This window comes from Typopeltis vanoorti, chromosome 3 (genome assembly GCF_054136105.1).
Source record: "Typopeltis vanoorti isolate ZY-2024b chromosome 3, IOZ_Tvanoo_1.0, whole genome shotgun sequence".
Lineage (NCBI taxonomy): Eukaryota > Metazoa > Arthropoda > Arachnida > Uropygi > Thelyphonidae > Typopeltis > Typopeltis vanoorti.
The window spans coordinates 126321535-126346145 of NC_143551.1; the positions used below are offsets into that span (position 1 = coordinate 126321535).

Consider the following 24611-nt stretch of genomic DNA (forward strand, 5'->3'; position numbering starts at 1 on the left):
CATTTAATTGCTATAGTCACACTATTATTCCTCCAGGCACTCCTTTAGCATTCTATTTTGTTCTTAATGAATCATTGAATCTCCATATATTACATTCTCACTGCTCTGTTCGTATTTTTTTCTCACCTGAATCTCTCATTCTCCCCCTTGCTCCAACTTACCTGCCTTCCTGTCACTTCTCTCCAGTAGCAATGTGAAGTGTTCAGTTATAAAAATAACTTTTATTTAACATGTGTCTATCAAGCAATATATCACATTTGGAAGCTTGCTTGACCATACATCATTATATCTCTTCTATACTATGGGGACTTTTTTTTTTAATTTTATTTTTATTATTTTTTTACAAATTTATCAATCGATAAATATGAAATGACTATTTGGATTTTTTTTTGTTGTAAGAATAGTATTTTTGAACTGTCTTGATGGCATCCAAAATTGGGAAGATATACTACCCTGTTTCAAGTGATTAAAAAAAAAAAACTGCATGATCTAAAAAAGCGCCAAGAGAGAAACAAAGGCAATTACTACAATTTGCAGGTCTTTTTCCCCCCCAAACCGCATCCTATCCCAATTTTATTGAGTATGGCAAGTTTGCAGTAAGACTTACACACTGGCTGTTCTTATTGGTACTTTTAATAAGGATATTGCAATGTAAAATATATATTAGTTAAAATAATTTAATTAATACTTCCAATATTTTGGCAAAGTCAAATTTCATGATCAAGGAATAATGTACTAATATGATATGTGCATGCAGGCATTACACTGGGTAAGTGACTATTTAGTAATCTTTCTAAATCAGCCTTAAAAAACTATCTAACCCTCAACAAATTTGGGTACATGGAACTGCCCCAATTAGGGAAGCACTCATCTTCGGAACATTAGCCCAATGGCCAAGAATATCCTTTTAGTCCAATGGTGGGAGGGGGAGGAAGCATTATTTAGGATTTTATGTCCATCTTTGGTTATCCTACTTCACAATGTAGTGCCTGCATGCATGTCAGTTTTTAGAATTGTTCCCTGGTGAGGACAATTTGAATTTTCCAAAAATATCTGAATTATTAATTACATGATTTGAATGAATACATATTCTACATTCTAATATCTTTATTAAAATACCAGAAGTACAGCAATATTGAAGTAAGCTGCATATACTAGAAAACTGAAATGCTGTGAACACATTTTCTATAACTGTTTTTTAACTTAAAGCTTCACTCCTTGGAAAGAGAAAAATTTGTATGAGTTTGAATAATCAATTTGTTATACTTGCAATGATTTTATTTTGTGAGTGATATTAAACTTGAGTCATTCAATTATTGTTACTTTCATAAAATAATCAGATATGTTTTTTAATTTAATTTATGAAAGAAAATTAAAAATCCATTAACACGACATATCACATATATTTCTGTACCACATAAAGTTCCAGCCACAGCAACAGGTTAGAAAATACAGATTTTGCATAAAGCTTCAACAATATTTTATTTCACCTTTTCACCCAAGACAATTTCCAAAAAATAGTCAAGGATTAATGATGCTTTTCTTAAAAATAAACTTAAAAATCTAAAGCAAGTATTTTCTTTTTTTTTCCTGGTAAATGGCTGGAAGGAGAGAATGAGAGATCATTTAAAATTCTTATTATAATTTTTCTCATTGTTATAGTTTATAAAAATGGAACAAAATATATTTTTCCATTATTATACACAAAAAAAAAAAAAAAAAATTACACAATAATATTATAATTTTCTTTGTGGTTTTGAAGTAGGCTGTTAAGAAATTGTACTGCATTTACTGCTTCAGTTAAACATCTACTTCGTTTTATCTGTGAAGCACTAGGAAACAGAAAGGAACATTATACACTATAAATGGTTTCATTCTAAGTGAATAAAGATCCTGTTATTTATTTCAAAGTTCATAAAAATGAATCCCTTTGTGTGTTACAAGAAATTAATGTTTCTAAAAATTGCTATAAGCACCATGTCTCCTGTGGTGTCCAGAACATTCCTGCTGGCCCACTTGAAAATCTGAGGGAGAGAGTGCGATTTTCATGCCAAACCGTACCCATATCTAGAGTCATCAGAGCCAATCCTCTAAAGGATTGGCTCTGATGACTGGGCCGGTAGAGCTGGGGTATTGCACTGCACTGGGGCTGGGTGAAACTCTCCAGTGATGGAACGGTTGAGCCCAGACCAGCGTCGGGACCCCTTCTAGTGGGATGCCTCAGCTGGTGTGACTGCTGAGGTCACCTGGCAACAGGTGACCCAGAACTGGCACAGATTTGGGGGGTGGGAGGGGATTCGACTGTCTAATTAAAACAAAGCATTGTGATGGCTGTTGAGAAGTGTTGACGCAATGTGATTTCTGCCCAGTGCTCTGAATGTCAAAGTGAAGAAATTTAATCAAGCGAAGGCAAACAGCAGGAGTAACTATGACTCTTCTTGAGGCAGGCATGGCAGATTGAGCCGGTTAAATCAGTTCTTAAGCCTGTTTTTGAAAATCCTGGTGGAAGACCAGGTCCAGGATGCCTGTAAAGGACAACCATAGAGAGAATGCCAAGTGCTACTCTTTGAAACGTGGAGTTGGTCGCCAACCCTGGCACAGGAAAGCAAGTCTACTTATGATGACGATGCTACTTCGGGAAGAGGTGGGAGCACCCAGGCTCTCACTTTGACTCTATGCACGCACACCATAGGGGGGATTTCTTTCTGACTCTCTAGCATTGGTGTTTGTTCTCGATGGATTGGGTTTGGCAGACTCGATGAAACAATCAGACCCATAATGAATTACTCTGTGAGGTAAGTCAAAATGTGCTTAAAGTTCCCAAAAGGGCTAATTGCTAATATAGCTACTAGATGTAAAGTAGATTTAAGGTAGTACTTATGTTAGATTAAGATGGAAACAAGAAGTCATGTGCTTGGTCAAATATGTGTAATGAAAGATACAGAAAAGTTCAAATTTTGTGCCAAATCCATTGCTGAAGCTGACCTGGCATTAGCGACAGTACAAACCCAAAGCACAAATATGGGTATCAGAATTTAATGCACTGGCGAGTGTGGCCAATGGTCATACTGTGGTAAATGCATGAACTGAATACCTTTAGGTTCATGTACCACAGGACATTAAGAACTAAACAGCTTTAGGTTCTTAATGCAAGATGATGGTCGAGTACCAAGAGAGTCCACCCTACTGATGACTATTTGTTGCGATAGTAAGAGAGGAACTGCAGGTTCGGACACTTGGTACATGTGCTTGGTCGAGTTACTAGTGGTGCAAAGCTGCCATCCGTGGGATTATGACTGAATGCTTCTAAGTCAGAATCCTATCTAGCCACTGCAAAGATACCGTTTATGCATTGAAAGACAGTGCTAGCCGGAGTTGCTTTCTTAGTTACAGTGTAATTGCTCTGGTGATGTGGCCACTAGAACAGAAGCCAATCTATATCTTGAAAATAATAAATTGCTTCTCATTACACAGCTTTCTGTTTCAATAATAAGTGTATTTTTCAATAATCATGTGCCCATGTGATACACAAACAAGAAAATGAAATTTTCTTTGGTCCCTTCCAATGGACAAGTCAAATATGAGATGATTTGTCCATGAGCATTAAAACAACAGTAAATCTGTTTTTACCTATCCTCAAGAAATTGTGCATGCATTTGTTAGGTTATGGCTTTTGATTGAGAATATTGCTTATTTCAACTATGTTTGTAGAATAGAGTGGCTTTGAAGATGAAACAAATGAATCTGGAGGTGAAGTTAGATGTCTGGAGAAAAACTGTTGCTCAATAAAATAAACGAAAGTGCAGAATCAGAGAAAAGCAATTATGCTGGAATCATAAGAACCTTTTCTTAAATATATCTCCCACCCTAGAAAGGTTTCAAACCTATGGAACATTAGTATTAGGTGGGCTCAGAATTTTTTTTTTTTTTAAATCATTTTAAATTTTATTTAATTATTTTTTTACCAAGTCTGGAAACCCTACCCATGTAACTTATTCAAGTCACTTCAGACCACCAATAAATGGGGCATTGGTCTTACGTCGGACTATGAAATTCATCTCCCATCTAAAGAGAAGCTCACTGTGGGATTTGAACCTACTTTTCAATCGGAGAGCAGGTGCATTAGCCACTAGGCCAACTCAGCTAGCATATACAGGTACTCATGAAGTAGGTAAAGAGGAAACCAGGAGGGATCAAATAATGATATAGTGTCTCAGGTCACTCATAAGAATAGAATGGTCATTAAAGAATGCAAGAGTACTTAAGGAGGAAGGGAATAAACTACAATACCTGTTTACTAAGAGCAATATCCAGAAATAATGGGGGAAAATTTCTTGATATTAGTCATTTCTATTCAATCAAAAATTATAGACATTAATCAGACAGTTGGAAGAAGAGTCTACAGGAATAGAATCACACAGGTTAGGAAACCACTTTCAAGTGAAAACAGGATGGAGAAAGATATTTCTGCTGCTAGCAGAAGAACTGGGAGTGGATGTTCAGGAGGAAGACAGTGCCACCTCTATAAATTCCATTTCCTTTCTCTTATATTAGAGATAATTACTAAACAGAGATTGTGATTGGAGGGGAACTTGTGGTTTTGAGAATATTTGATCTTGTGACAGCATCAGAGGATTTGTTCACAACCAATGCAGCTGCTTGCCCTCTCACTGGAGAGAGGGGATCATGAAGTCTTAGTGAGTAGTGGGAAGGTATATGAAATTTTTAGTTAACACAGCAGAAAATTATGATAAACTTAGAAAATGGTTTGGAGCAACAACATGGCAACAGAGATTGCAAGGGAAAGTCAGCAGGAAAAATAAATATGAAATATGAAAAATAACAAGGTGCAGCATCCTGATTGTATACTCAGAATCAAGATTGTAAATCAGGTGAGAGTTAAATAGACAAGTAACATCATGAATTAGGAGCTGCATTAAAAAAGAAATGCTATCAATGGAATATAAAGAGAGATAAGAAGAAGCTCATAAACATTACAAACTACAGATTACGAGAGGAAATCAGCTTGGAGACCAAAAGGGAATCTCAGAAGGGTCTTTGAACCATATAACAAGTAAATGTAAGAATAATGATTACAGGAGGAAACCTTTAATGAATACAGTGGTGAGAGTACTGAATATATACAGTAGCTGAATTACTAAGGGATCATTCTGTCAGGTATGATAATACAATGAGTGATATGATGAAATACACATGAGAATAGAGGTAAATGAAATGGTGATCACAATACAGCAAAATCTCAATGTGAACAGCAGGCCACATTAAATGGGATTCTGTACATGTATTAAGGGAATGGCTGAAAAACAGACAGTGTTTATGACTAGGTTGCTTAAATTGTAAGCACTGGCAAGATATAAAGCAGTGAATAAAGGAAAGTAGATATATTATGTAAAGGAGGATCCAAGATAGATGTAGCCAATCAGAAAATTAGTACTTCTGGAGTGTGGTGAAGGTACAGGAAAGAGTTGTTTAAGAGAAACACAAATGGGTGGGCAGAAATATAATTTTGGGGAAGTAGCATATCTTCGTGAAGGAAAATTTGCCTTAGTAAATATATCTGCTTTCTATGCTAAAATGTGGGGTAATTTGAGGGTTAACATGAAGCTAATGACAAGGAAAAGAGGATGGTTTTCATTCCCCAGTGCAGTCATTGCACTGGGAAGTGAAATGCCAAAGCTACTCTGGATGCTATACGAGCACCATGAGCAAGCCTTGGTGATGTCCCTGGACCATGGGGAAGGAGAGAGAGCAAGCCCACTAGCTGACTGACCTGGCCAGGCCATCTAGGACTGCCCATCTTGCTAAAGTAGAGGCAAAAGTAGTGCAAGACTACCAGGATCCACTGTCCCCTTTGTGAATGTCCACGGGTCACACTGTACAGCAAACATGGCAACAAGGCATTAGATCTCAGTGATGGTGGTCTGGAAGATAGAACAGCAAAAAAGACTCGGAAGCAGAGCAGAGAATATTGGAAGAAAAGCATGGACACATACCTCACATGGAGGGCTTATCATCAGCAAAACTATGGATATGATATCAGATTATTAAGAGAAGGTTATTAATGTACAAAAGAAAGCATGGACAAAAGAACATATCCCTAGAATACTCTGGGATTGATAGGAAAATCTGATGAAAGGAAAGTGGTGAGTCAATTGCAAAAGGGCCAAAAGCAAACCATAATATGGCAGCTTGGTGAGGAGGCCTCCATGCCAGAATGAACTGAATGCTGTAAAAATGTCAATGCAACCAGTTAGTTTCTCCATTTTCATGGTTTGTGTCCAGAGTTGGGTACAGGTAGCCAACCTTTGTAGAGTTAAGACAAAATCCATATCAGTGATTGCCAATTAATTGTGTGCCTCCGAGTAGTGAAGAAGTTGGATGCAGATAACCTTCTTCGTCTCTTCATCAAGATGACTATAGACAACAGGAAGGAAAGGGGTGACAACCTTCTTGAAGGCTGCCTTTTAACTCCTCTTACAGGGATGGACTGTGTATGTACATATATATATATGTAGGTTTGTGTTCTCTCCATACTACTGTTTAAATGTAAACAAGTATGACAGCTAGAATGAGAGTTAATTCTGGAGCAAATATTTTGAGCAAAACTTGGGAAGATATCATCTGAACAAGGATATTTATTAGTATTCAGACTAATGAACAATTTTATTGTTATCATTCTGGTAAAAGATGAAGGGAATCATGAACTAGGCTGTTTGTGGTATAATGGGAAGTAATTTTCTTTCATTCTCCTGGATTACAGTTGAAGGAGAAAATGATGCCAGAAAGGTCAGTCTTGTTTAGGTTTTATTTTTTTCTTATTTTAAGATATTTGAATGTGAAAATTGTGTAAGTATGGAATAGTACCAGCTATACTCAATTGCCTTAGTAAGGGATGAGAAGACAGTCTCTCTCTCTCTCTCATGTGATCTCTTCAAGCATGAAAGGTTATAGGCCTATCATATATTAATACAGTCATACCCTGACTTATGCGAATCCGGAGTTACGCGGTTTCTTACATGTACGTATTCCCGTCACGCCTCACCACTAGTCGTATCTTTCCGGCACCGGCTGCATTCGCCACTGTTGCACATGCTGTGAACAAGCACTGACGAGTTTCGTGCAGTCTCCATTCATACACGATTTTTATAGTCTACAAACCTTGCGATTGTTTAATGTTATGTTCTTGATAAAAATTTTATCACATAAAAAATAATAATGTCACCAAAAGAAGCAAGTCCGATTCTTCTACAGCTAGCAAGAAAAGAAAAACATTCAAAGCGTACTACACACACCGTTCGTTTGCAAGTCTGAATGAAGCTATGAGGCAAAATGAGCAACTGTCTGTTAAAGAGTTTTGGAAACGGTTTAATGTTTTAGATGCTGTAAGGATTATCGGAGATTCTTGGGGTGTCTATGGACACCTTTCAGTAGCAAAGAGTCTCCGATATCGGAGATATCAGAGACTCTTCGCTACTGAAGAGACCAAAACCTTAGATCCAGTTTTACCAGAAAAGCACATGACAATTGCAAAATTAACACTAGGTCTCAGCTTAATTAAGAAAGGTTTACAGATTTTGGGGGACACAGATTCTAACGAGGAATGAATTGTAGCCACAAGGCAAGGAATAAAAAAATCACTGGCTTGCTATGAAGAAATTTTGTGTGACAAGAAAAAGACATTATGCCATCAGACGGATCTATTAGATTTTATGAAACCATCGACATCGAAATAACTTTCTTTTTTTTTTTTATGTACGAAAAACTAAAATTATGATTATATTTCTTAAAAAATATAGGTGTTTTTGTAAACCTTTGGTTCCCAATTGTATGTTTGTATATATAAATTACATGCAAAATTATACCCCGAGTTACGCGAATTCGACTTGCGCATTTTTTGTTGCTCCCACCTACCACGTAACTTCGGGGTATCACTGTACTATGATTGGGGTTAAGGGTTGGCAACGTTGAAGATCATCTCTACAGAACAAATATGAAATGTTTTCAAGCCAAATGAAAATAATTATGCAGGAGAATCTATATAGACTGAAAACAAATAAAGAATAATGATCACAAATCAAATGGTTTTCAAGTACATGAAACCCACAAAATGATCGCTACCTATAATATATTGGTACCATGGGCAGGTTGGCCAATCAGACTGACTGTATACTATGCTGATAGGACAGCATAGCAAGGAATGGATCAGACTCTGAAACTAGAAATAATAAGACAAGAATTGAAATTTAGTGAAGATACAAACTCCACTGTACACATATCATACATGGATCAAACCACAATTCTATTATGGAAGGATTAGTGTTTCATGCCAGGTCTTCAATAAGTAGGGTTGTGATCTCACACCAAGTGATGAAATTCATCTACTATATAAGGATATTCACAAGTATTCATACCTGTGGAATTCAATCCTTGGTTTACTGGTTGGAGAGAAGCGATAAGCAGAAAAAGGAGACAGGAAATATATCTTACTAAAGGCATTTCACACAGCACAGATGCAGCATAAATATCTTTAGGTGGAAGATGAAATTCATCGGCCACAATCCTTGTCACTCATCTGCAAGCAGAAGGGTGACAAGGATTCTTTTTGCTATCTCCCCTCTCACCACATATTGAAGATGGTAAGTATTTGGTTACAAAGGGCATGATGGCTAGATTTTTTTTTTTCTTAGAGAACAGTGAACCAAACGAATGGATTGCCAAGGTGTATTCAGACTGTCAGCGAATGAGTTTACATAGAGATGCAACAGGAATTATGTGAGCCTCTTGCACTGAGTCCTGAGATTTCTAATGAACCAAATAATTGAAAGTCATGAATTTCTTGAAGTGATACTTAAACTAATAAAATTTCATATTTTAAGATTTTTCCTGATGCATAATTATCATCATCATCATCTTCCTTATACCCTCTTTTACCTTGCGGTGTCGAGGGTCCATTGATCATCGGACCTCACTCCGTTAACAGGATAAGGTGGTCAGCCTTATGCCCCGGTGTATCCTATGGCCTGTAGTGTTGAGTTCTCGAGGCCAGTTTGCCTGCTTTGTGGGATGAAAAATCCCAGAATAAACTGGGGAAAAACCCTGCTGTCCACGCCCAAGACTGGCTAACTTGGCTATGGCTGAGGAAGATCCTTCAGCTCCTCGCGTCACCGATGGGAATCGAACCTAGGACACTCCTTCCCCAGGCATATGGTTGCGAAGCGCATAGCCACTAGGCTAACCACGTGGACCTTATTTATTGACTTATTGCTGATATTTCGCTGGTGTTATAACCAGCATCTTCAGAGCACAAAAACACAGTTTGTCACAGTACATGAGACTACAACAACAACATGGCGTAACAAAAGGATTAGTTTAACAAAATTGTAGCAATAACACAAAGCTAAGATCCTAATTAGGTGACCTCTATCAAAAAAAAAAAAAAAAAAGCGAGAGAAAGCAGGTACTAGTTATGTCTTAAGATGACTGTCTCCCCAAATCTTAGGCAAATTTATACAGCCATATTTATTGAGATTCAGAGTATGTTTTAAGGCTTCTGTTGCTTCTAAGAACAATCTCTCTGACTTGTAAAAACTTCTGTGCAGTACTTTTGTTTTTCTTCCAGTTGATCCTGTCTGCTAGGCCTGACTTGCCATAGTGGTAGTGCCAGGTGTATCTTTTATGTTCACTGATGCAGATGTCCACAGTTCTTTCTGTTTGACCATAGTAAGCTTGATCACATGAGCAGGGTACTTCGTAGACTCCTGGATGTGATAAAGGAGGGATGCTGTCCTTGGGTGAACGGATGAGAGTTGCTAATTTGACACACAGTCTGAATACAGTGCATAGTTGATGTTTATGAGAATTCCAGATATCTTTTCTGATGTGCCTTTATTATTATTATTATTATTCAGGCCTCCATGGAGTCAAAAGACTCATCGTGGAAGATCCTTTCTAAGAAACACAAGTCTATCAAGACTCATTGAGGGAGGTCCTTCCTAGGAAACACAAAGTCTATCATTCCACTCCTAAACGCATTGACCGTTCTTGCTCTCACCATTCTATCAGGCAATGCATTCCATGGTTCAACCACCCTCCATGCAAAGAAACCACTCCTCACCCTCTTTCTTGCAGTTTCCTTTCATAACTTCCAGGGATGGCCCCTTGTCATGACTCCTTCCCAATGTTCAACCAAGCGAAAGAACTTCCCCGTACCAACCCTGTAACCACCTCTCAACAGTTTAACATATCACCTCTCCATCTTCTATCCACCAAACTCTGCAGTCCACACTCCCTCAGCCAATCCTCATAACTAACGTTGTACAGTCCTGTCGCCATCTTTGTTATCTGCCTTTGTACCCTTTCCCACAGTTAATTTATCCCCTTCAAATCCTGGGGACCAGATCTGAGAACAATAGTCTAAGTGTGGTCTGATCAGAGTCTTATACAACAGAATGATAACCCTTTTATCTCTGCAGGTCAGTGTCCTTCCCATTATTGCAGCAATCTTCTTTATTTTAATGTATGGGATGGCAACTGTTTTGTTATAGTTCTCTGTGGTGGATAGTGGGAGGGATTTCTTAGGAGCATTTAGTATTTTGTTTATCTTATGGGGATTATAGTCATTGGCCAAGAAGGTGTGGAGTAAGTGAGCCAATTCAGAAGCAAGAGCATTGTCATTGGAACAGATTGCTCTCACTCTGTGGGTTAGCATTTTTAAGATGCCATACTGTTGAGAAGGGTGATGGTATGATTGTTTGTGTAAATATATCCCTGTATGTGTGGGCTTTCTAAAAACTGAGAATGATAAGGAACCATCTGGAAGACGTGTGATTAGCGTATCCAGGAAGAGCAGACAGTTATTAGCTACCAGTTCCATTGTAAAGTGGATTTTTGGATGTTGGCTATTTAAATGTGTTAAGAATGCATCTAATGTGCATGGGCCATGTGGCCAAATAGCAAGCACATTGTCAACATAACGTAGCCAAAGTGTTGGTTTGAGAGTGGCTGTATTGATAGCTAGTTTTTCAAGATGTTCTATGTAGAAGTTGGCTAATGGGGGTAAAGGAAGGAGTCCATAGCTGTCCCATCTAATTGTTTGTATATTTTCCCCTTCCATGTGAAATATCCTAGAAGCTAATAACTTCCTCGATAAACTAATCACACATCTTCCAGATGGTTCCTTATCATTCTCAGATATAGAATGATAAGGAACCCACACATACAGTGAGATATTTATACAAACAATCACACCATCACCCTTCTCAACAGTATGGCATCTTAAAAATGCTAATCCACAAAATGAGAGCAATCTGTTCTAATGACAATGCTCTTGCTTCTGAACTGGCTCACTTACACCACATCTTCTTGGCCAATGGTTATAATCCCCATAAGATAAACAAAATACTAAATGCTCCTAAAAAACCCCTCCCACTATCCACCATGGAGAATTACAACAAAACAGTCACTATCCCATACATTAAAGGCACATTGGAAAAGATATCTAGAATTCTCAATAAACATCAACTATGCACTGTATTCAGACTGTGTGTCAAATTAGCATCTCTCATCCGTTCACCCAAGGACAACATCCCTCCTTTATCACATCCAGGAGTCTACGAAGCACCCTGCTCATGTGATCAAGCTTACTACGGTCAAACAGGAAGAACTGTGGACATCTGCATCAGTGAACATAAAAGATACACCTGGCACTACCACTATGGCAAGTCAGGCCTAGCAGACCATGCTTTGGATACCCCTGCACACAGGATCAACTGGAAGAAAAACAAAAGTACTGGCACAGCAGCTTTTACAAGTCAGAGAGATTGTTCTTAGAAGCAACAGAAGTCTTGAAACACACTCTGAATCTCAACAAATATGGCTGTATAAATTTGCCTAAGATTTGGGAGAAGTCATCTTAAGACATAACTAGTACCTGCTTTCTCTCGCTGTTTGTTTGTTTGTTTTTTTTAGATAGAGGGCAACTAATTAGGACCTTAGTCTGTGTTGTTGCTACAATTTTGTTAAACTAGTCTCTTTGTTACACCATGTTGTTGTAGTCTTGTGTACTGTGACAAACTAGTGTTTTTGTGCTTTGAAGATGCTGGTTATGACACCAGCGAAATATCAGCAATAAGTCAATAAATAATTATTTACTTATAATTCTGTGTTCTGATATATACTGTGTAAATTAAACAACATGTACAACGAACACATAAGCCTTTCCACACAATTTTGAGATGCTAAGAGTCAGTCAACCACTCACTTAACTATATGCATATATCACAGCTATGGTCAACTTTCAATACAGCAAACTTGTAGACACAATGAGAACAGTCTGTTTTATAGTGGATATAAACTGTTGCTATAACGTTTTAAACTATTTTGTAGTTAAAAGAACAGCAATGTGGTTGTGGAATAATAAGAGTTAACTGTATAATAATTTACACTTGGAAAGAAATATCAAATAAAATCATTGTGAAAAAAATATACCTGAACATCTTCAGGTGACAATTTGCACTGTGGGTTTCTAGCTAAAAGGACGGTGATTGTGTCTAATACTGCATCGTCTAATCTGTTTTGAAGTACTCGCACAAGCTCTTCTTTAATTTCGGGACCTAAAAAAAAACAAAGCCAGGATAACAAACAACATTTCAGCTGACCAACAATAAGACATGGTAACTTACATGATCTATAAAAATAAATAAATAAAAAAAAAGAATAATATTGTGTGTGTGTGATCATTTTATATGAAATCTTCATCCCAAAAGTAATGCATCTACTGTGCCAGATCCCTACCCTAAAGTGATACAGCATGTCAGTAAAATAAATAAAAATAAAATATTATATATATATTTGTTTGAAGTTTCCATTTATACACACACATATTTTTATGTGACATCACTCATGAATGGGAACCATAAATGCATAGTACATCAGTACTATGGGTGGGCTAAGAATTTTCTAATGTTTATTTTTATAATTTTGCTATTTTATTTTTTTATTTTTCTATTTTATTAATTTTTTACATAATTCAAAAACCCTGCTTTAAACATCAAACATGGAACATTTTAAGACAATTGAGGCTTTCAACAAGCAGGATGGTGGTCTCACACCAGGTGATGAAATTCGCCCCCATCTAAAGATATTCAACAAACATTCATGCCTATAGCATTGAATGTTTGTGAATATTAGAATCGAAAGCCAATTTGTTGGCAAGTGGACATGCTAAGCACTCCCAACCAGGCTGGCACATAATTTCTCAACATAATCGCCCTCCCTTTAAATATACTTTCTCCATCACATGCTGAATTTTTCAAACCATCACATGGTTTGAAATTGTCATGCTCAAAATCGATATCTCTGAGATGTGGCTTCAACTAAGGGAAAAAAATAGGAAATTTGATGGAGCAAAGTACAGGTGTTATGGAAGGGAATGTTCTGCAACTCCAATCCAAATCACTCATTTCCTGTTCATTAAGGGGGGAAAAAAAATTAATCCACTTCTTTACACATAGCTTTGTAATGTACTGTCATTCGTTTCATCATATAGCTCTGGTTAATCGCACCTTTGCTATTCCCAAAAGGCAATTCACCTTTCAAGCAGATGGTTGAGAATGAATTTTCATTTCTAGTTAATAATGATAAACTTTACTTTTATCCTAGTCATAATTTTGTGAAGAAAAATATTACCTTCCTTTAGTTAATAATGAAATTTATACAGATTGCAAAGTTTTGTAACCTGTATAAATTTCATCAATAGCATTCGCATTTCATACACCAAAATTCTGGTTACTGCATGCTTTGACAAACTTGTAAAAGCCTCATCCATCACGTATGAAACATAAGAAATGCAACTTCAATCATACATCAAAATGTATTAAATGTGGTGAAGGAATAAAGGAACACAAGACTAGACATTTAAACCATTCATACGCTGAGTGTCATGTATATGTAGGCATTACTTTTGGAATGTCCATATGTCAACCATGGAATATAAGTGTGATAAAGTTTCAATATAAAAGTAATGGAATGAGAACTTTTTTAAATAATAAAGATAGGATTTCAAGGGATAAGGCAATTGCTACTCTAAGATACAGGAGTAAGAACATCATTTCCATAACACAATGTTGTAAAGAATTTTGTATAGCTCTTTGCTGATTTTCAAAAATGTTTTTTCCCTAACTTCCCATAAATGATATTTTAACTCATTAATTATCTACTCTATAATATAAAATGATAAGCCTTTTTTTGTAATGTTTTTTGTGGCCTACCAGTCTGGAACTCAGGTGGTTGGACGCTGTAAGCCCCAGGGAGAGCCCTCCTTTCGAGTCATCAGAATTTAAGGAGTACAGGCCTAATAATCTGGAACTTGGGGGGGGGGGGGGGGGGGCAGAACTCCCTCTTTCACAGAAAGGGGTTGGGTGCCATAGGCATCAGGGAGGAAGAGGCTCCCCCCAGTAAATATATAATTTTATTCCCAATTTCCAACAGGTAAGAGAGGTATTACAAAACAGTCGTCTGTGAGTAATGGAATGTCAGCACATTATATTTCAGCCCCAAATATGTAGGGCAAGAAGACATATGTAAAACACTTGGCCCATTGTTTGCTTTCATTTGATAGCACTTATTGGAAAACAACCATAAACAATTCTCCAAGCATACAAATATCTCTGGGACACAATGGAAGTCAACCATACACAATATCTGTGGGATTACATTCAGTATCAAGTGTCATTGTCAGTACTCATCTGAGAAACATTGTAAAAGATGAGGTTAAGAAAAGGAGCTAGATTAGCACAGATACTTAGAACTAAATGAATGGAGAGTTATATTTTTCATATACAAATACAAAAATGTTCCATAACGTTTTTTTTTTTTTTTTTTTTGGTTAAAGTAAATTATATTAAACAAGAAATCATATTATGTTAAATACTAGGGCAATATCAAATTATCTTAGTATATACCATAATGCAAAGCACAGTTCCTTTCAAACATAATACTGCTATGCATTACAGAAAGGGTCACAATCAGTGGTAAGCTATAAGGGGCTCACGCGAGCCCTTCGTTAAATTTTTCTCAAATTTGCGAGCCTCTTGTTCTTCTTGTATAATCTTGTAGAACTAGAAAATACCACCGTCGAATGTATATATGCTACTATAATTGCTACTTTAAATCATATGGATTTTCTGACAACTATATAAAACATCATTTCATTGCAATGTCTATTACCTTCATATAATTGTATTCCCTGAAGATGCCAATAGCAAAAATTGGCGAAATATGTACGACGATAAATTAAAACCCACTTGACTAACATTCAAAAAAAGTATTTTAATTATCATTTCATTGCATTTCGTTCTGATGGAGCTAGTGTAATGTTAGGAAATAAATCAGGTATTGCAATCAACTTCTACAAAAATTTCCAAACGTTGTGATTTGGCATTGCGTCATCGTTTACACTTAGCATTAGACGATTCGATAAAAAACATTAAAGAAATAAATCATTTTAAAATATTTATGGATAAATTATATGCTTTTTATCATGAATCACCAAAAAATCAACGAGAATTAAATACGATTGCAAAAGACTTGGTATCGAAATCGTAAAGATCTGCCATGTGTTTGGACCACAATGGGCAGCTTGCAGTTTACGAACGGCTTCTGATTTGTGGAGAAATTACCCAGCTTTATGCAAGCATTTGGCATCAAACGATAAAATGGCTTTTTAAACTGTCTTCTCAATTTGGAATTTTTAAAAGATCTAGCATTAATAATTGATATCCTACAGAAATTATCATATCTGTCAGAAGCTCTACAAAGTTGCTATATAAGTATTATAAGGGCTAAGTTAAGCCTTTTTTTTTTTTTTTTGCTAGATAACGCGAGCCCTTTGTTAAAATGATCTCTGCTTGCTCACTATTGAGTAAAGTATTAAAAAAAGAATATAACTGCTAGACTAATATAATTTATTTCAATTTTCTTTCTGCTTGTTAAGGAAACAAGGAAAGGTATCAATAACTTCATTAATATTCTGTTATCTGGATTGATTGAAGACAATCCAACTGAAATGTTTGAGGCATACTAATAACATTTTCCTTCTATTTTCTCAAATTGTTTCTATATATTAGTAGCATACAGTTATAAATTCAATAAGAGGTATAGTTATATACTTATTTATTAATTTATTTTTTAATACTACATTATTGCAAACAGGAAATAAAGAATAGCAAACAAATATTAAAACTATTTTTGATGGTTACATAAAATGAGAATCTCCCAAACATTTGGAAAAGAGAAACAATCATTTCGATTCTTATTTGTTCCGATTCCGATTGTTGCATGTACCTTGTATTCCTGTTTCTTTGATTTGCTTGTTTCTACGCACTGATGGTGTACTGTTATTTTCGTTACAAAATATCTGTACTTTCATTTCATTAAAGTTAATTAACGTGGTTATAGTGTAATTTGTTTTTAATGACCACAAATGTATTAATGCTGGTGTGATGCTTGAAGACTTACAGACTGAATTTGATGGATTATGAGGGACATATATGATGCTGATAGACTGTACATAAATAGATTTGCTAGGTGTCTCAAGAAAGCATTGTTCACAGAGTGCACGAAAGTGCAAAGTCAGGAAAAACTAAAGCTATTGGGTTAGATGCAAGACAGCTGGTGAGCAACAGGCGACCACGAGGTAAGTATGAAATAAACCAAAAAAATACAGAATCTAGTTTCTCAAGGGATAAATAAGATAGTCAATATAAGGTGTAAAGGAAGTATGGTCTTAAGAAATGCTAGAAGTATCAGGAATAAGAAAAGGGATAGAAGATACACTACAAATGGCAGCAGATGAATTACAGTCACAAAGAATAGTATATAGATGGCTGTTCATTTGAGGCAACGGGTGTGAAATGGAGGGATAAAATATAGTTAGTTATTGATATAGGATAGGGAGAGCAAGGGGTGATATGTGGAAGACATAATCAGTAAATTTTCACAAGTGCAGGTTGAGTAATTATTATGAGGAACTTCAACTATAGGTACACAGACTGGAAAGAGGGAAGATCAAATGAAAGGAAATGGAATTCATTCAGCTTCTAAGAAATATTTACTTGAAACGCATGTGATGGAAACATCATCATCATCATATGCTATCTCAGATCAGGATCTTAGATATCATCATCATCATATGATATCTAAGATCCTGACTTGGGAGGGTCCCAAATGTGGAATTTCCAGTAAAGGATTTTAGGGAAAGACAATGTATACTAGAATATTAATTAAAAACTTTAATTAATACCGCCTATATTTCGGTAATGTTACATTACCATCTTCAGGGATCACAAAATAATGATATGTGCTTGCTGGCACTAACACTAAGCAAAAATGGCTGAAGAAAACAACTGAAGTCAGTCCTAGAGTTCTAAAGGTGCCTGCCCCCTAGTGGGCTAAATTGGGTTGTCTTGGCTGTTGGGCTGTTCTCAGAATGAAAGATTCCCATATTTGGGACAGTCTCATGCATCACAAATTTGTTGAGGTTTGCAGAGTTTTTTTTTTAGAGCTAAGGCTGATTCCAGGAATAATCTCTCATATTTATACTTGCTGGGGTGTAGTAAAGTGGCTTTCTTCCCAGTGTATTTTGTGGCAGGTGTCCAAAAGCATGATCAGCAAGTTCCGAGTAGCTGTATTGGTGGAACTGAATATAGTCCTTATGTTCAGATATTCTGATATTAGCTGTCCTGCCTATTTGGCCATAGTAGGACAGTTTGCAACTGCAAGGGACCTGGTATACTCCAGGTAGGTCTAGGGAGAAGTGGCTAGTCTTTGGTAGAGCAGAAAGTTAAATATAAGTTTATCTACAAGAATTCCAGTAAAGGAGTATATGGAGAACTACAGGGCAGGTGATTATGAGCTTAGGGGAGGGGGGGTAGATTAAAGCAGTGCCATGGCATAAAAATCTGCAAGAGAAGGATGTTAGCAAGACACAAGGTCCAGAAGATAAATTAGGTAGGAGTTAGATGGATGAGTAATATCATTAAGCTAGAGCTGTCAAAATAATCAACAAGCTCACAAGCAGTATAAGACACAGGGAAAATCAAACTATGAGAAGAAATTAGCTGAGCAAATCAAAGCAAACTGGTTCATTATACATTAAATAAAAGGATGAATGACTATGGAAGATAACTTTAATGAGTGGTGATGGAAGCAAAATGACAGAAGTTGATTTGAAGAAAAAAAAAAAAATCCTGACAATATTTTGGCAAAGTGAAACTGCCATCATCAGGGATTAATGAACAAATTAATATTTATCCAATGTCCCACCCTAAACAATTCCAGACCTCCCTACCCCAGATATATGGGCTGCCTAAAATCCACAAATAGGATGAGCCATTACAGCTCTATTTTTGATGGCATTGATTCACCTATCCAAACCACTTAGCCAAAGTGCTCACTCACTTTATTTGGCAAAACCACTTCACATCAAAACCTCTGCCCACTTTAAGACCTGTATAGAAAACATAACAATAAAACACACTAACATACAGTCTGTTTTGACATCTCTCTATTCACTAAATGTATCCCTTTCTCTGAAGGCACCTTGTCTTTATCCAAGCACAATTTTTTCCCAATATCTCAGCCTTGTTTGAGTTCACCATACAAACAGATAAAGGGTCAGCCATGGGATTCTTCACATTCCTCCCCTTCCCTTTGAAGATAAAGCTTAATCACTACTCCACAGATATCTACAGTTTGACCATGATGATGTGCACTCCATTTGGCCAACAGCTGTGAGGCTCTTAATGCATTTCCTGACATATCTTAATAACTGGACAGTTCACCTCAGGAAAGACTCCTGCCTTCTTAGACATTTTCATAGATAAATTTATCAAGTCTCTCTCACACACACACACACACACACAAAGAAACAAACAAAATAGCTTGGGATTGTTAAAACTGTACAACTGGGAAAAATTGATTAACCTGATAATAATGTCCTCACCACTGAACCTGAACATACAGAAATTTGGATTTGGTGGGGTTTTACAGTTCCCACTGAGTCCAAAGATTAAAACCCCAAAACAAAACTATCCCTCCCCCTCTCCAAAACAGAGACTATACAAAAAAACTATGACCATATCATGTATCTGAGACACATCTGAAAAACTGACAAAACTTCTAAAGGGATACAACCTTATAACCACTTATGAACCACACAAAAAACTGGCATCTCTTATTTGCAACCCTAAAGACCAGTCACAGTCCTTAGACCAGTTGGGTATCTACCAGTTTCCATGCAGCTATAAGCTGTCCTATAGTAGCCAAACAGGCAAGAACAGCTAACATCAGAATCGCTGAACACAAAGACAAAATAAGGTTTCACAACTACAGCCTTGCCAACCATCTCTTGGAAATCCACCACAATATACAATAGAAAAAAAGGCCACCTTACTCCACAGGTGCAAATTCAAATATGAAAGACTTTTCCTGGAATCTGCTGAAAAGGAACTACATGAATCTCAATAAATTTGATTGTATGAAACTGTCTTAAATACGTGAAGAACTCATCCTGATCCCTTCAGCCCAAGAGCCAAGAACACCCATCCCAGCTCATAAGGGGGGGGGGGCAGTATTCAGAACTACTTACTGCTCTTTAGACTTACCTTTATTGTTTCTGCTCCAGCCATACTTACCCTATGTAGTGCCTGCATGCACATATCAATTTCTTCACTGATCCCTGATGATGGCAATTTGACTTTGCCAAAATATTGTAAGTATTAATTAAAAAGTTTTATCTAATTAATATTTAATATACATTGTTAATTTTTTAAGTAATAACATTAAAGCTATTTCTGTAACAGAAGTGACAGGAACTGGTGTGAGAATAAAGACTAATGAACTGGAAGTAAATAGGATACTGAAGAATTGCTATGCAAATACAACAGCAGAATTAGATGAGATATCAGCTTGTATTATGAGAATATACAAAGGAATTGGCATTGTCTCTGACTATGCTGTTTTACTTAAATCTAAGCTCCAGTGAAGTCACAAAGGAGTGGAAGGAGGCAAAATAGTTTTGCTGCATAAAGGAGACTCCAAGACTATGGAAGCAAATTATAGACCAATTAGTATCTATGAAGTGGTGTTAAAGATATAGATGAAAATACTGCTGTTGGTCTGAGGCAGAATTCAGAAATGGATGGATAAGAATATGATACTCTATAGGAGATAGTATAACTTTCTGAAGGGTAAGTCATGCTTTAGTAATTTACTAATCTTTTATAATACAGTGACAAGCGAGTTGAATAAAGAAAATGACTATATGATGAGACTATTAGATTTTGTAAAGGCATTTGAGATACTATATGAAAATATCATGCAAACTGGAATAAATGGGGACAGATACGAATTTGATGATGTGGATATGAGGGTGACTGCCTCCATAATACAACTGGAAGAACAATGGTACGTTACATCCTTTGAATGGAAAAGGCCTAAGTTCAATTCTCATCGTGACAAGAGGATTCTTTATATAGGTCTTTTTAAATGACGGTGAGCTAGCTGATCTCATATGAGGTAGAAGGATTTTTTCCTCCTGGAAACTCGGGTTTTTCATCCAACATACAGACAAATTGGCTGTGAGAATACACATAATTTAAAGACAAAAAATACTAATGGTAATCGTGGTGGACAGTAGATCGCATTGATAATAATTGTGTTGTAATGTGACATGGCAAGATGTAGGTAGCAGAATAGAGTAGAATGCTCTCCAACAATGAGTCCTTGGAGGTGTCATGTAATAATAATAATAATAAAGAACACTGATAGATTCAGAATAGACGAGGTGGCCGAGTGGTTAAGGCGATAGACTCCTAATCCATTGGGGTTTCCTCGCGTGGGTTTGAATCCCATCCTGGTCGACGTTTACTGTAGCTGCTGTAGTGCAATTGGAAGAACAGCGGGACATTGTGCCCTTCAATTGGAAAAGACCTGGGTTTGATTCTCGTCATGACGAGGGGAATCCTTATATGGGCTTTTTCAATTGAAGGTGAGTTAGCCGCTCTCATACGGTGGTAGCAGGGTTTTTTCCTCCCGGAAACTTGGGTTTTTCATCCCACGTACAGACAAAACAGCCTTCAGAATACACGCAATTTACAGACAAAAAATACTGTTGTTGGTGATGATGGGCGATAAATGGTGTTGATGGTAGTAGTGTCGTAATTGGAGAATTAAGTAGTAGTAAAGAGGATGAGATATATTTAGCGAAGTAGAGTAGTGTGCCTTCCCACGATGAGTCCTTGGACTCCCTGGAGGTGTCACTTAATAATAATAATAATTCTCTTTATAAGGCCTGATACAGTCAATCTAGTTATTGTGCTTAGGTCAAGTCACCTGGATTTTTTTGCATGAGGAAGTGGTGGGAAAGGATCCAGCGATGAGTGACAATGGTGCGTGGTCTGTGAAATGCTGCCTAGGAGGACAAAGTAAGGGTTTGTGGGATGCAAAAATTGGTTGATAGGCTGAAAAGAGGAGCTATAAAGAAACATTTAATATAAAATCCTTTTAGATTGGTGATGATGGGCGATAAATGGTGTTGATGGTAGTAGTGTCGTAATTGGAGAATTAAGTGGTAGTGAAGAGGATGAGATATATTTAGCGAAGTAGAGTAGTGTGCCTTCCCACGATGAGTCCTTGGACTCCCTGGAGGTGTCACTTAATAATAATAATAATTCTCTTTATATGGCCTGATACAGTCAATCTAGTTATTGTGCTTAGGTCAAGTCACCTGGATTTTTTTGCATGAGGAAGTGGTGGGAAAGGATCCAGCGATGAGTGACAATGGTGCATGGTCTGTGAAATGCTGCCTGGGAGGACAAAGTAAGGGTTTGTGGGATGCAAAAATTGGTTGATAGGCTGAAAAGAGGGGCTATAAAAGAAACATTTAATATAAAATCCTTTTAGATTACATCTAAAAGGATTTTATAGAACTTATGCCAATGAAATTAGTGCACATGGCTAGAGGAGGCAAAACAAGAAATCATCGCTAGAAATTGAATAAGTCTGGTTAGCAGGGATGTGAGAGTAGAAGTTTTGTTAGAAAATGATGAAAGTGGAATTGCTTGCCATAGTCTGTTGTGAGTGCTTCCTCAGTCAGTGTATTAATGGTGAGGTATGAGAGATATTGTGTGGATCGCCCATGATGAGCCTTCGGAGTCCATGGAGGGTCACCTGGAATAATATTAATATATATGATAATATATATCAATATATTGAAAGTTTATTTTTCACTTGGTTAGACTATAATAAATTTAGTTTAATCCTTTATCCAAGTGTGAGCAAACAAAGTTTGCACCTGAAAATATCTTCAGGACCGGGGTAATGTAGTACAACATCAGGCAACTCGCAGCAAAGGTGGACCAAGCTAATATCACTCCTATCTCAGTATCTCCCATAACAAAACACATCTTCTTTCAGATATGTATAATATTATGCATTAAGGGAAGGGCCACTACCCAGACTAGTTTCAACCTTTATTGAGGTCTCTTCAGTGGGAGCCAGACCCAGAAGTGGAGATACCAGGCAGAAGCAATAGCGAGGTCATCTTTACCTATAGGAGTTGCCAAAAGGTGTGTGCCACCTTTTTATTAAATTACTCTGGATTTACTACTGTACTACCTTACCCCAGTCCTGAAGATATTTTCAGGCGCAAATTTTGTTTGCTCACACTTGGATAAAGGATTAAACTAAATTTAATATTAATATATGTTTATTATTATATATATTTTATTATTAATATAATAACATCTACATGAAATAAAGGGCTCAGAGTGTGATATGTCCAATTTTGATATCAGTTTAATGCCACTTTTCTCTATAATGTAATGTATATTACATGATGAACAAGATCAGAAATATTGAACATCCTTGTCATCATACACCTGACTTTACAACAAACCATCTTAATTGTACTTCCTTTAATTCTAATGCTGCTGATTTAACAAATTAAATATACAGATTAAATATACAAATTAAATATTTATTGCTATGTATAATATTCCATTTACTTCATATATAACCTTAGCATTCTGAAAATTTTTTCTATTGGCACAATCTACAACTTACATACAGATCCATATGTTCCCATTACATTTGAACTATTTGTCATAAAGTGAAAATATGACTGTGACAATCCCTATTGGACAGAATCCAGCTTGTTCTTCTCCATGTTTCTCTTCCACAATCTTTCTTGACATCTTTTCAAATATGCTTGCATAAATCTGACCTGGAACACTTAGTAGAGAAATTTCTCTGTAACTCCCACATTCAACTATATACCCTTTTTTTTTTTTTTTATAGATGAGTACTTAGAGCTCTACTCCAATCATTGTGAATTCGACCTTGTAACCATGATCTCTGAATTATGCAATGCAGCCGCTGCAAAACTTTTATACTTCATACTTAAGCATTTCTGGTCAAATATCATCTGCTTCAGCTGTTTTTTCACATTTCAAGTTTTTGACAGCTTTTGCTACCTCAAGCATTGATATGTACTCCTCTTCATATTCTTCTTGAAAGTTTTCTAGTACAGTTATGTGGATACTTCATTATAGGATTATTTCAACCAATTTCTAATTATGCATACTTAATTTGTTTAGTGGGGCCATGCTGGCAATAATAAATAACATTCTTTGTATATATTAGTTAAGCATAATATATTCTATATAACAAGAAGCTGACTTTTGTGCTCAGTTTTTTTTTTTTTTTTAATTACTTCATAATACTAGACAAATTATGTTTAACAGTTCTTGAAAAATTGGTTCTTCATTTCTCAAATTCAGACATCATATCAAAAATACACATTTAACACATACTACTACAACTGCTAGCCTCATTTCTGAATGCAAATTAACAATGTTTTTTGCAAGTTTTCAAATGCTACAAAAATTACAGTTTTTTAAATAATACAATTAAAGCAAAAGGCTAGAAGTAATTTTTTCTCCAGTTTGCTGTTCTTTCTCAATTTACAAAGAAAAATGAAAAGATATCTCCACAGTGAACAGCTCTAATGCTGTAAGCCACAAAAAAAGGAAAGGGAGAGGGCAGATGATTGCATACCTTCAGCTTCTGTGGCTAGCTTTTCACTCACTCTCTAAGTTTCATGTTATTTTTCAGACTGGCCTGTTGGGCCAAGTGAATAGTATCTTTCTTTGCTCTTCACCCAAGGCTGTGATTTGAATTTTGATTGAGGATGTTATTTATTTATTTTTTTTGAAAGTCTATGTAGTAGATGATTTGTGTTGCTCAGTGCAAGATTACTGTCTCCCCCCCCCCTTTAATGGAGACTTGATGGAATGGAGCTTGAAAAAAGTTCCATTAGGATTTCTAAATTACTCCTGATTTCATCCTTATAAGATTCTTCATATAGGTTCACAATTTTAATTAGAATTACACATTGATTAATACAAAATGCCCCTCAAAACTTCATGGTATTCATGCCTAAAATTTATTATTTTGTTTAAATTAATACTCAATATCACATTAAAAGGTGGCAAATTACCTCTGTTCAAAATACCTAATATGAAGAGCTGAAT

At 36.3% G+C, this 24611-nt stretch overlaps 1 protein-coding gene and 1 non-coding gene across 2 annotated transcripts in view; one reads left to right on the top strand and one right to left on the bottom strand.

Moving 5' to 3' along the window:
• The window catches only part of LOC150108543 (KICSTOR complex protein SZT2-like), a 1022772-nt gene that overhangs the window by 343320 nt on the left and 654841 nt on the right, over nucleotides 1-24611 (bottom strand). Inside the window, exon 41 of the mRNA XM_090390485.1 lies at nucleotides 12508-12632. Coding sequence (XP_090246611.1) covers nucleotides 12508-12632 — 125 coding nt within the window. The remainder of the gene's footprint in view (nucleotides 1-12507; nucleotides 12633-24611) is intronic.
• Nucleotides 20858-20939, top strand: TRNAR-CCU (transfer RNA arginine (anticodon CCU)). The gene has a single exon. It is a non-coding gene; the product is annotated as a tRNA-Arg (tRNA).